Source organism: Salvelinus alpinus, chromosome 28 (assembly GCF_045679555.1).
Source record: "Salvelinus alpinus chromosome 28, SLU_Salpinus.1, whole genome shotgun sequence".
Taxonomy (NCBI): domain Eukaryota; kingdom Metazoa; phylum Chordata; class Actinopteri; order Salmoniformes; family Salmonidae; genus Salvelinus; species Salvelinus alpinus.
Window position 1 is genome coordinate 25,096,165 of NC_092113.1, and position 13,761 is coordinate 25,109,925.

Here is a 13,761-nt window from a genome sequence, read left to right on the forward strand (position 1 = left end):
TCCAAATAACACCCAAGCCTGATAGTCATATTCTACTTCCAAGGTCATTGTGAATGCCCAAAAGACAGTCCGAGCAAATTCACATTTATGTAACGTTGGCTGATGTAGTGTGTTGATTAAATATTAGCATCCCTGCTGACCGTGTGTTTAATTGTGCAGCAGAACAGAAGGCACCAGGCAGTGCAGTCAGTCTGAATGCCAGTTCCCCATGGCACTCCCTGAGCTAACCTGCCATGTCAAGCTGCTAACTGTCTGCTGAGGCTGGCAAGGCTAAGCTGGCTAAGCACTGGGATTTAGCCAACCAAGAGGCTCTTAACACTTGTCATTGGAGGTTTTTTTTGTACCGAAAGGGCCCACCCCTCTAAACATGCACTATTTGATCTAGTTGTCTTAGGTCTCTCTCTTTATGGAGGGTTGTGGTGTCTCTTGTCGGGATGTGTGTTGTCCTATATTTTATTTTGAATCCCCCGTCCCCGCAGGAGGCCTTTTGCCTTCTGGTAGGCCGTCATTGTAAATAAGAATTTGTTCTTAACTGACTTGCCTGTTTACATAAAGGTTCAATAAATAAAACAAATCTACAGGTGGCATCAAGGGAGTACTGATATGGTTTGTTGTCGCCTTCACAACCCCCCCCCCCCCCGCATGTATCAATGGTACCGCACATTTCCGTTGTGTATAATTTGTAGCACAGGGCTTCAATTCTGTCTCAGAGGAGGCAGAGCACAAGTCTTTTTTGAGGTCAAAGTTACAAGGGAGGCAGCCCTTGTGCAGGGTGGCAGTGGCATGCCCAGTTGACAAGGTGTTAATGAAAGTAAAGCAGCCTACTCTCTCAGCAATTTTTCCAGACCAGAGCCCAGCCCCCGAGCCAGGCAGAGGGAGATGAAAGGTTGGCCTTCTCTGTTTCTCTGGTCTGCCTGCCTGGCCTCTTATTTTCCATTGAGTCAGCCCCCAGGCCTTCCTGAAATTACCAGCCTGGCCTGGCCATCTGGAGCTACCCTGTTCCTAGATCTGTTTGTGCCGTTTTGCCACAATAACCATAGGAGTTGGTAAGACCGCACAAACCGATCTGGGACCAGGCTAACCAGTAGCAGGTTTTGTGATGAGCAGCCACTGTGGTCATGCTAGATCTCCCTCATAATGGAGACATAGTGGCTCTGCATTCAGCAACACTTCCACTGTCTTTCTAGTGCAGGCCACCCAGACTGTCTATACAATTACAGAGACTAGTTGTCAGTCTTTGTCATGTTGCAAGTTTCCACACGTCATTAAATACTATTTAGTTGTAGTGCTATTATTTCCACAGAGCAAAGCAAAGATACATTTGTGTCGTGTTCTGAAGAGTCTTTGATGTTTTGTTTGTCCTTACTGATTGAGTTAACCCACTAAACCACCTGACAGTGATTGAGCAATTGGATCCTTGCAGTGGTGTAAAGTACTTAAGTAAAAATATTAACAACTGCTTAAGCAGTTTTCAGGTATCTGTACTTTACTATTTACATTTTTGCCAAATTTTACTTCACTACATTCCTATAGAAAAGAATGTACTTTTTACTCCATACATTTTCCCTGACACCCAAAAGTAGTCGTTACATTTTTACAGGAAAATGTTCCAATTCTCAAGAAAACATACCTGGTCATCTCTTCTAAACACAAATGTTTAGTTTGTAAATGATGTCTGCGTGTTGGCGTGTGCCCCTGGCTATCTGTAAATAAAACAAGACAATTATGCCATCTTGTTTGCTATAAGGATTTTGAAATGATTTAGACTTTTACTGTTGATACTTAAGTATATTTGAGTAATTACTTTGGATACTTATATTTGAAACCAAATACTTTTAGACTTTTACTGAAGTAGTATCCTACTGGGTGACTTTCACTTTTCTATTAAGGTATCTTTACTTTTACTCAAGTATGACAATTGAGTACCATATTTTTTCCACCACTGGATCCTTATTTGAATTGTGATTTAAGAACCACGAGCCAATACTTTCTAAGTCTAATGCCATGTCACTCATACTCCTTAACATGTAGCAATAATATATATGTGGCTTGATTTGATGCTTTGCATCACTCACCAGTCATTCATGACCAAGAAGTAAGAACCCTGACCCTATTTCTCTGAAGATTCTCTGTTGATATGGTTGATTTGAACATTTTTATTTTAGGGTAACAGGGCTTGGGTCTTTACTGTTTATTTTGTAATGTTGGGCCATGTTATACTGACACCTTGTGGTACTAATCTGTAATGTACAGAATTATCTCTTTTTCAAAGGTTCTCTGAATGTAGATGGATGGAGGCTGAATAGAAAACCACAGTGATTGATGCCAGCGTCTGCCCACACATTGGCACAAGCCTAGTTAACCTCAGCCATATGCTTGGCAAGCATTTGGAGGTTGACATATTAGGCATTTTCTGACTGACTCAGTACTGCAACTGAGCACAAACTGAGTGTGTGAAGGATACAATTAACATATTTCTTCTCCTGTTCTGGGCTCTGAGTCAACCCTAAATTACTAGTACTCTGTGATATGATACTGAAGACAACCATTTCTATAATGATTTTATTTACATCTGCTGACTGAGTGTATTGTTACAGCTCTGGTTCCATGGATGAAACAATAATAGACCTAACCTTGTTTCCATAGGAAATGGCTAAACACATCCAGGAAGAGGAGGAGCTGAGGGTCAGACAGAGGAGCAGTGGGCAGGAAAGCCTCCGTGATGGTACAGTCACACTTAGTATCTGTTGCTTCACTATAGAAGAAAATAAACTGTCACTATTGTTTTGTTTGGGCCTCAAACAAGATTTCCAATTATTCCTAGGCATGACAATACTTTATAATCTAACAGTGTACTTTCAGGGTCATTTGCTTTAGGGTTATTTTTTATCATCTCCTATCTGTGGTTTCTTCTCTTTTATTCTTGAAATAATATCTAATGGTGACAAAGGTTGGTTGAATGATTGCTTTGGTGTAAATCATACTTTGGGTGGTACCTGCTATTCTGACCTGTCCTCTTGATTTTATGTTACTTCTCAATGCTTTTTCACCATGGTTGGTGTGCATACTGTTTCTTTTATGATCATAACAAGGACAAAATATGGCACAGAAGGACTTGAAATCCTAATCAACTCTGGACTCTTAAAGTCTGATGAACCCTGATGATCAAGCCCTCCACACCTGGGTCATTGTAGCCAGGTTGTAGCTGTGGGCAAACGGGGATACCTAGCCAGTTGCACAACTGAATGCATTCAACCAAAATGTGTCTTCCGCATTTAACCCAACCCCTCTGGATCAGAGAGGTGCGGGGGGCTGCTTTATTCAACGCCCACGTCATCAGCGCCCAGGGAACAGGTGTTGTGAGTTAACTGTCTTGCTCAAGGGCAGAAGGGCAATTTTTTTCTACCTTGCCAGCTCAGGGATTCAAACTAGCGACCTTTCGGTTACTGGCCCAGTGCTCTTAACCACTAGGCTACCTGCGTAGTAGGTGTAGAGCTGAAGTTACTTGGAGACTGAGCTCTAATTTAATCCTGCTTTGCTCTGCATGCTTGACAGCCTGTCCTCCTCCTCCTCAGCCGGACATTCCAATCTGCATCCACTTGACTCCACAGGTTTCCTGGCAGCCTTATCACTCTGGCAATCACTTGGCTCTAGCGATCTTGTTAATAACATGGACCATGGCACTGTGTGTGTTGTGTTTTGTCTGTCAAGCTTTTATTTAAATGTTAACTTATAGATAAATAATCTAGGATAATTTAATGACATGCCTCTGAGCCAAATATTAAAAAATAAAAAATTACAAAATGGCATGTCTAGCATGGTCCCTTGTATATTGACATGAACCCTGTGTTAGCCTGGCACCATTCACTGTGCCTGTCTAATATAAACCATTAACACCCACACTCACCTGCTTATGTGTTTGCATGTTTGGCTTGATTAAAGACTGTACCAGCGTCCGTGGCTCTCCCTCGTCATGCCCACGCCAGCCTGCTCTCAACACCAGCCCTAGCCAGGGAGAAGGGCTGCACCATCAGCCTGCTACCAGCAGGTGGCAATGTTCCACCTCTAACACACAGCCACAGTCACACTCTACTGCTGAGCCTCTGTATGAGACCCACAGGTCAGCAGGACAGAATAACAGAACACAATCATCACATAATGGACACTCTAATCCGCCTAGACTCATCAGAAACTACCTCCAATGCCCTCCACCTGACTATTTGAGTGATGAAGGCTCAGAGGACACAGACACTGTTTTCCCTGAACACCTCCCTCCATCCCGGCCCTGTAGACTGGAGAAATGGCTCAATACTGCCCCTAGTGGTCGCCAGGCTTCTGTGTACCAACCACCGGAGAGGAGTTACAGGAGTCTCGGCAGTCCCATCAGCTCCAGAGAAGAGCGCAGCAGGTTGTGGGAGAGGGGAAGTGGAACAAGGGAGGAAAGGCATAGGGGGAGTTGTCAGGACAGGGATAGGGGGGTTAAGGAGAAGAGGGCTAAGATTTGGGATAAGAATCCCAGGGCAAAGCATGACTGGGGTTATGACAGGGACCCCAGGTCAGAGGGGAGAGGGTGGCGCTACATCAGTAGTACTAATGACTCTGCCAGAGGGCTGCAGGATAGAGACCGAGACAGGGTTAGGAGGAGGTGCACCTACAGAGAAACCAGCGACAACAAACAAGTCCGCTTCCAGGACGATGCCAGCAGGCATTGTTCTAGTTACCATGACGACAGCAGGCGCGCAGTGAATGTATGGGAGCTGATTGCCCATGACTTAAGAGAGAGGGGTGTGGCCGTGAGGCAGAGCTTCCACGGGGGGTCAAGGTCACGGGGGGTCAGAGACGGCCAAGTGCATAATGCGGAAAATGCCGTTGCCCACAGTGACTCTCAACATCAACAGAGAGCTTTTCTAAGAGCTGTCCCCACCAGGCGTAGTTACCATGGAGATGTCGGGGAAAGAAAGAGAGCCTCACAAAGAGAAGGCTACAGTAACCAAGGCCATGGAGGAGAGGGAGAAAGAATCCTTGAAAACCTGACCATAGTGGAGGGTGGTGGGACTGAGGTCAATGTTGAACACAGCAGAGGGAGAGGGGGGAGGAGGAGTAGTGGAGACCCTAGGAACAGGGTCAGCTCAGGTGGGGACCAGGAGAGGGAGGGCAGGGATGATAGGCACCACCATAGTGAGCGCAGGGTGAGGAGTGCAAGTGATCGCCAGCATGGGCATAAGCAGGAGGAGCAGAACAGCTCAGAGGAGGAGGAGGAGGAGAGACCCCTGCGGAGAGTCCACCATCTCAGCCAAAGCTTCTGCAGCAGAGGGGCCTCCATCAGGGCCAGATCTAGGCACACCTCCAGAGCAGGTAACACCCTGAGCTGCTGGTACCTCAGCACTCTGAACACAGACCTGCAGGGGAGGCGGCTACTGTACTCTTTACCCAAAGCTTCCCAACAACCTCTCTGTGTGTACATCTACTCCTCTTCACGTCCTCCCTCCTTCAACAATCAAATCTGGAAAAATCTACTCATCTTGGTTTCCTTGTGTTTAAGGGAGGGGCCTCAATCTTTTTATTTCTCTCAGAAATCAGATTTTTCTTTTGTATTCATTCTGATGGTCTGGGAAATACCTTAATCTGGATTTCCCTCATTTTATATAGACTAGCTGCTCTTCAACCCCTCTCCATCCTTCATCTTTGTCCTCTCTTGAAATGATCCAAGAGATGATTGTTGTTCTTCTTGATGAACCTATTTTATTCTTAAATAAAGATTTTGTCACATACACGGGATAGGTGAAGTGAGATGTTGTTCTGTAGGGTCAGCCATAGTAGTGTGACGCACCTGGAGCAAAATAGGGTTAAGGCCTTCCTCACTTTTCATCTTGACAGCACGGGTATTTGAACCAGCAACCTTTCAGTTCCTCGCCCAACGCTATCTGCTAGGCTTACCTGCTACCCCAGACCTGTCTTCCAGCACATGTGCTGTATGATTTGCAGTATGTTTCTTTTCTTTAAATACACTGAACAAAAATATAAACGCAGCATGTAAAGTGTTGGTCCCATGTTTCATAAGATGAAATAAAATATCCCAGATATTGTACATGCGCACAATAAGCATATTTCTCTAAAACGTCTCTGTTAGTGAGCATTTCTCCTTTGCCAAGATAATCCATCCACCTGACAGGTGTGGCATGAAACAGCATGATCCTTACACAGGTGCACCTTGTCCTGGGAACAATAAAAGGCCAGTCTAAAATGTGCAGTTTTGTCACACAACAAAATGCCACGTATGTCTCAAGTTTTAAGGGAGAGTGCAATTGGCAGGCTGACTGCAGGAATGTCCACCAGAGCTGTTGCCAGAGAATTGAATGTTCATTTCTCTACCATAAGCCGCCTCCAACGTCGTATTACAGGGAGTATGTCCAACCGGCCTCACAACCACAGACCCCATGTAACCACGCCAGCCCAGGACCTTCACATCCGGCTTCTTCACCTGCGGATCGTCTGAGACCAGCCACCCGGACAGTTGATGAAACTGTGGGTTTGCACAACCAAAAAGTTTCTGACAGTTTGTGCAGAAATTCTCAGGGAAGCTCATCTGCGTACTCGTTGTCCACACCAGGTTTTTGACCTGACTGCAGTTTGGCGTCAGAACCGACTTCTGTGGGCAAATGGTATGGGCAGGCATGAGCTAGGGACAACGAACACAATTGTATTTAATCAATGGCAATTTGAATGCACAGAGATACCGTGATGAGATCCTGACGCCCATTGTCATGCCATTCATCTGCCGCCATCACCTCATGTTTCAGCATGATAATGCACTGCCTCATGTCGCAAGGATCTGTACACAATTCCTGGAAGCTAAAAATGTCCCAGTTCTTTCATGACCTGCATACTCACCATTTGAGAATGTTTGGCATGCTCTGGATTGACGTTTACGACAGCGTGTTCCAGTTCCGCCAATATCCAGGAACTTCGCACAGCCATGGAAGAGGAGTATGACTGCATTCCACAGGCCACAATCAACAGCCTGATCACCTCTATGTGAAGGAGATGTCACAATGAGTCACACCAGATACTGACTGGTTTTCTGATCCACTCTCCTACTTCATTATTATTATTTTTTTAAGGCATCTGTGACCAACCGCTGCATATCTGTATTCCCAGTCATGTGAAAGCCACAGATTAGGGCCTAATGAATTGATTTCAATTGACTGAGTTCCTTATATGAACCGTAACTCAGTCAAAAAAAATAAAATGTTGCATGTTGCGTTTCTATGTTTGTTCAGTGTACTTATCTTCACAAGATGTAATTTCATAGACCTTTTAATCATACCACATCACAGCCTTTATCTCTAAACCTTCCTAACCCAAGTCTTTCCTTCTAAAGGAGCCGCGCTGCAGCCGGAGGAGGGGGTGTGTCTGGACCTGGGGGAACTGCACCCGGTGTTGCTGGATGAGGAGCTGGCCAGGAAGCTGCAGAAGGAGGAGGAGAAGCTGTTGACTAGGGTAAGGGAGGATCATCCTACTGGCTGTACTGTGTCGGATCACATCCAACTATGTTACTAAATGTCGCTGTCTGATAAAGTCTGTTTTGAAAATTTGAGGTTTTCAGGCAATTGATTTTATTTTTTACACATTAACAAACATAAAATTAGGAAACTTCAGAAGCTATTTTGAATATGTTCTTGGTTTTGAGTCATGACATGTTCAGAGTAGATTGAGGGGAGTTACTGCAGCAACGCCATGCTGAGTTATCCTCTTGTCATTGCAGAGCCCTCCAGCCCCTTCTTCCCTCTCTCAACATGACTCCTACCCAGAGGGAGACTTCAGAGTTGCGCAAGTGGCTCAGGATGAGGTAAGATACAGGTGTAAAAGGAAATATCATGATTTTGGTATTATCTCCCAACAGAACTAACTGCAAGTGAGGCTATGATTTAGGTCAGAGGTCTTCAACCTTTTCTTGCCCAGGCACCCGCTCCCAGGAAAACCGAAGACCCAGGGACCCCATCATACGTTAACAAAACTAATAATGGCGAGGAGAAGTAATCAACATTTTAAAATGAATAGATCTGCTAGACATTTTTTTTTCCATTATTTTGATCTCCCCACATTATAATTGGAGGAAGTGTAAACTCTAACATACAGCAGCCTATTTGCTAGAAAGGTAACTCCAAACACATTTTTGCTTAGAGCAGCTATTTATCTGGTTAAACAAAGGTTAGCAAAAGTTTATGTCCAAGTCAATAAAACTTACCAGCAGCCAGTGGCACTTGTAGCCTGTTCGCGGGTGCTTTTTCAAAGTCTATGTTCGATAGATACTCCAGTGAGTGTAATTGGCTCTTATTTTGCTCAATATTAGGAGTTAAGAAATAAAGTTGACATCATTAGAAATAATATATTCTACTCTTTTCTACTGTAGGTATGTAATTCAAAAGTCATTTATTTTTTGCGTCTATATTTTTCGCAGACCCCCTGCGAAAAGGGCTCCCGAGTGGCACGGTGGTCTAAGGCACTGCATCTCAGTGCTAGAGGCATCACTACAGACCCTGGTTCGATTCCAGGCTGTATCACAACCAGCCGTGATTTGGAGTCCCATAGGGCGGCGCACAATTGACCCAGCGTCGTCCGGGTTAGGGTTTGGCCAGGGTAGGCCGTCATTGTAAATATGAATTTGTTCTTATCTGACTTGCCTAGTTAAATCAAATAAAACATTTTTATAAAAAAGCACCTTTGGGGGCTGTGGACCCCCAGTTGAATACCCCTGATTTAAGGAGAGGTATATTACCTTCTTTAACTTGACCTTTTTATCAACCATTCTCAAAATTCATCAGATAAATCATAGGCTCAGCAAAAACCAGCAGACAATGTGTCCCTCAAAGCCTTGGGTTCAGCTAGAGTCCACCTGTCCAATGTGTCCCTCAAAGCCTTGGGTTCAGCTAGAGTCCACCTGTCCAATGTGTCCCTCAAAGCCTTGGGTTCAGCTAGAGTCCACCTGTCCAATGTGTCCCTCAAAGCCTTGGGTTCAGCTAGAGTCCACCTGTCCAATGTGTCCCTCAAAGCCTTGGGTTCAGCTAGAGTCCACCTGTCCAATGTGTCCCTCAAAGCCTTGGGTTCAGCTAGAGTCACCTGTCCAATGTGTCCCTCAAAGCCTTGGGTTCAGCTAGAGTCCACCTGTCCAATGTGTAACAACATGCCTATTGTGTATTGAGCCTTCATGGTCACTGTGTCCTCTGTCAGGAAATCGCCCGCTTCATGCAGAAACAGGAAATACAGTCGAAGCGCCAGTCACGTGACCTTAATGGCCCGGGGTCACGACGTGAACAGCATGACCTGGCTGACCCCCACAACAGGAGAACAGTCAGAGAGAGACCGGTAGCTGCTGCTGGTTTTATGAGCCATTGTCTACATATAATGTTAACTATTGACACTATACATTGACTTAACAGTCTTATTTCAAAACAATATTATAATAATAATAATGTGTTCTGTGTGTCAGATTCAGCGGGAGAGACTGGACTCCGAGGGCCTTCCATCTCCTACTGAGGAGTGTTCTCCAGACTATCAGGCCCCTAGCCCCACCTCAACACTGTGAGTCAGGCTTGGGCGGTATCCACATTTCCATAACTTCAAACCAACCATCCTGCAGTATGCGGTATTAACAAGTACATGTAAAATCCCATTGCGGATGCTAGCTAAATGAGCGTATGCAAACATCTTATATGGTCTCAAACTATTTGCAGGACAGACATCCCAGCTCATAAAGTTATACAAGAAACTCAAAAATGCTACTCACATTTTTCCTCACGCACAAAACAAATATTAGACCGCAAGGATCTTGATCCAGGATGGGATTCTCTGCAGTTACCATGATAAGCTTGATTTTTGTAGGAAGCTAGCCACTTGGATAACTAGTTAGTAAGTTAGCAAATAAAATTCACAGTATTTCGCACATTTTAGACGGTTGTAACACATCTAACTGGAAAATATTTAGTGTTACTAGATCACCTTGTGTCTCATTGTTGTGCGTTTCTAAACATGTGACCGGCTCAGCTATTTTAAGGGGACTAGGCCTACTGGTAAGCTTCATAATGAAAAATAATGTAAAATGAAGAACGCAATCTGCTTTATCTCGTAAACTAGTGCACAAGTTGACTGCAGGTATTTAAATTCAAAATAAATACTTAAATGTACTAAACTTTATTGAAAATCATACCATGAGTATTTCAAAATACCCCAGTATACCGCCCAACCCTACTGTGCCACTCTAATGTAATGTTTAATGCTGGGAAACCCCCGTCTGGAAATGCCCTCCTTAGCACCTGACTGATCTTATAATTTGCTGCTAAAATATTTTTATTTTTTTAAGTCTTTGCTAGAGATTTGCTACCTGTTGAATGGACTGCAATCATATGTTTTGTAATAGATTAGGCTATGAAAAGTTCTATATTTTAACCTGCTACTTATATCCTTACAGATCACAACAGCCAATCAGAAACATTGCAGAGGAACTGGACCCAACTTTCAAGACCAAGAGACCAGGCAAGGGGAGCATCAGAGCGGGACAGACCATTTCTGGTAGGAATAACAACGTAACACCTGACCATAACATGTAGCTTCATATAGAGGTGATGTACAGTTATACGACCTTCTCTTGTCTTCTTTATAGGCCCATCCTCCTGTCAGTCTCATCCAATCCCCCACTCTGGCTTACATGACTTCATGGAGGAGCCTACCTTCATCCCGCCCACCAAGAGGCAAAGCGCCAAATCAGAACGCGACAAATCCAAAAAGAAGGAGAACTGTAAGCAGCAGTGATGTCACAGTTAGAGATACTGGGCCTGGGTGTACAGGGAACAACCCCTCACCCCCCCATATCCACTTACACCCCCCACACTACTTAACCTGGTCCCAAGAGGACTATCTCCAGATACTTGTATTATTATTTAGTTGTCCCAACTAGCACTTTAACCAGTTAAGAAATACAGTTGGAGATTTAGTTTTTGTTTAAATTACTGGTGTAGATAAGACAACAATTTGGGTTCGTATAACCTAATATAATTAACAAAGGGAAGAATTATCACGCAGGAAGCGGCGCAGGTCCTAATCCAGGCACTTGTCATCTCCCGTCTGGATTACTGCAACTCGCTGTTGGCTGGGCTCCCTGCCTGTGCCATTAAACCCCTACAACTCATCCAGAACGCCGCAGCCCGTCTGGTGTTCAACTTTCCCAAGTTCTCTCACGTCACCCCGCTCCTCCGCTCTCTCCACTGGCTTCCAGTTGAAGCTCGCATCCGCTACAAGACCATGGTGCTTGCCTACGGAGCTGTGAGGGGAACGGCACCCCCGTACCTTCAGGCTCTGATCAGGCCCTACACCCAAACAAGGGCACTGCGTTCATCCACCTCTGGCCTGCTCGCCTCCCTACCTCTGAGGAAGTACAGTTCCCGCTCAGCCCAGTCAAAACTGTTCGCTGTTCTGGCACCCCATTGGTGGAACAAACTCCCTCACGACGCCAGGTCAGCGGAGTCAATCACCACCTTCCGGAGACACCTGAAACCCCACCTCTTTAAGGAATACCTAGGATAGGATAAAGTAATCCTTCTAACCCCCCCCCCCCTTAAAAGAGTTAGATGCACTATTGTAAAGTGGTTGTTCCACTGGATATCATAAGGTGAATGCACCAATTTGTAAGTCGCTCTGGATAAGAGCGTCTGCTAAATGACTTAAATGTAAATGTAATTATAGTTGACCTGCCAATTATTATCTCTTGTCTTTTGTGTTGATGAGAGAAGGTTAATATCAATCACTATATGTTTGATTGTTACTTTTATTTGTGTTTTATTATTTATTATTATTAAAGGGATACTTCAAGATTTTGGCAGTGAGGTCCTTTATCTACTTCCCCAGAGTCAGATGAACTCGGATACCGTGTTTGTCCAGTATGGAAGAAGTTGGAGGTAAATTTGTGAGCCAATACTAACTAGCGGTAGCGCAATTACTAGGAGTCTATGGGTATCTACTAGCATGCTAGCAGATACCCATAGACTTCCAGTCATTGTGCTAACGCTAGTTAGCATTGGCTCACAAATTTACCTCTAACTTTCATACTGGACACTGAGGCACAAACATGGTATCTGAGTTCATCTGACTCTGGGGAAGTAAATAGAGAGCCTCACTGCCAAAATCCTGAAGTATCCCTTTAATGGGAGATTTTTGTAACACTCCAATTCAAACGGCTTTAACCATATCTGACAGGGATTGCATCCAATCCCTCCTCTTGTCAATATCTGTTTGAAAAATACCTGAGGAGCTCTCTATCAATACTATGTCATTACTATCATGTCATTCACACCCTGCTAAAGTGACAAGTTTCCCAATTACTGGGAAATAGACTTGTCACTTTATGCTAATACTGTATTTCCCCAGTAAGCCAAGTCTATGGTAGGATATTGACTCATATGTTTAATCCCTGGGATCCCCATGCTGTACATACTGTACTGTAGCCATCCTACAGCTAACTCTACATCTTTAGTGTATGACAGGAGGACACTGCAAACCCAGTCAACGGAGCATACTGCTGACATGAGTTAACTAAACCTTCTACCAGCAACCTTAACTGGACATTGATTGGTTATGTAAGTTCAACTACTAAAATGCATCCTCAATGTAGTTTTCCCACCAACTCTCTGCTTCCCATCCTTTTGCAGCACTCCAACTGTCATTCGAGTGCATTCAACAGACAATCATCGCTCCGTACTGTACATTTCTGTTCCTTTTATTTAAACAACATTTTTTTGCACACATCATACAGTAAGTGCACATTAGACAGGCGCTGCTGGGCTTGTAGTTTGCTACAACTGTTATCTTTATTGCATGACTTTTGTTTAAGCACACAATTGTTGTTTACTTATATTTTGTGACCTTTTATTGCCAGTTATTTTGTATGGAACAGTTGATTCAAACGTTCGCATTTATTCTGTATTGATAAATCGTTTTAGTTTTGTGTTTATAGTGTCTTATGAACACAATCTGCTTCATTGTTTAAATTTAATCTTGTACATTACTTTTATATTAACATTATGGTCCAAATATTTTTTGCCTGTTTGAACATGAACATTCTTCGTTCTGTTCTTCTATTTAAATAGAAATGTTCATATTACTATTGAGAGACATATATTAGATACACACACACTGGCATTAGTGCTCTCGTAGGTTTCTGAGAAGTTTTTCTGAATAAAATTAACAGCCATGAAACCTCAGCAGTAATATTGTCTTTTTCCTCTCTCTTAGGGAAACTTGCAGTGCCTTCGGAAAGTATTCAGACCCCTTGACTTTTCCCTCATCTTGTTACGTTACAGCCTTATTCTAAAATTGATTCAATAATTTTTTCCCCGTTAGCAAACTACACACAATACCGCATAATGACAAAGCAAAGTTATTTTTTAGCAAATGTATAAAAAAAACATACCTTATTTACATAAATATTCAGCCCCTTTGATGTGAGACTCGAAATTGAGCTCGGGTGCATCCTGTTTCTATTGATCATCTTTGAAATGTTTCTACAACTCAATTGCAGTCCATCTGTGGTAAATTCAATTGATTGGACATGATTTGAAAAGGAACACACCTGTCTATATAAGGTCCCACAGTTGACAGTGCATGTCCATGAGGTCAAAGGAATTGTCCGTAGAACTCCAAGACAGGATTGTGTCGAGGCGCAAATCTGGGGAAGGGTACCAAAACATTTCTGCAGCATTGAAGGTCCCC

General features: G+C 43.7%; 1 protein-coding gene across 3 annotated transcripts in view; it reads left to right on the forward strand.

Moving 5' to 3' along the window:
- LOC139557478 (coiled-coil domain-containing protein 50-like) overlaps positions 1-13,253 on the forward strand; it is a 40,669-nt gene extending 27,416 nt beyond the window's left edge. Inside the window, exons 6-13 of one of the 3 annotated variants that reach the window (XM_071372345.1) lie at positions 2,647-2,725; positions 3,943-5,355; positions 7,382-7,500; positions 7,766-7,849; positions 9,232-9,366; positions 9,491-9,582; positions 10,469-10,569; positions 10,661-13,253. In XM_071372345.1, the coding sequence (XP_071228446.1) occupies positions 2,647-2,725; positions 3,943-5,355; positions 7,382-7,500; positions 7,766-7,849; positions 9,232-9,366; positions 9,491-9,582; positions 10,469-10,569; positions 10,661-10,809 (2,172 nt within the window). In that variant the 3' untranslated portion in view covers positions 10,810-13,253. The remainder of the gene's footprint in view (positions 1-2,646; positions 2,726-3,942; positions 5,356-7,381; positions 7,501-7,765; positions 7,850-9,231; positions 9,367-9,490; positions 9,583-10,468; positions 10,570-10,660) is intronic. The other 2 variants (XM_071372347.1, XM_071372346.1) reach the window with 2 other exon arrangements.
- Positions 13,254-13,761: the final 508 nt, after the last annotated feature.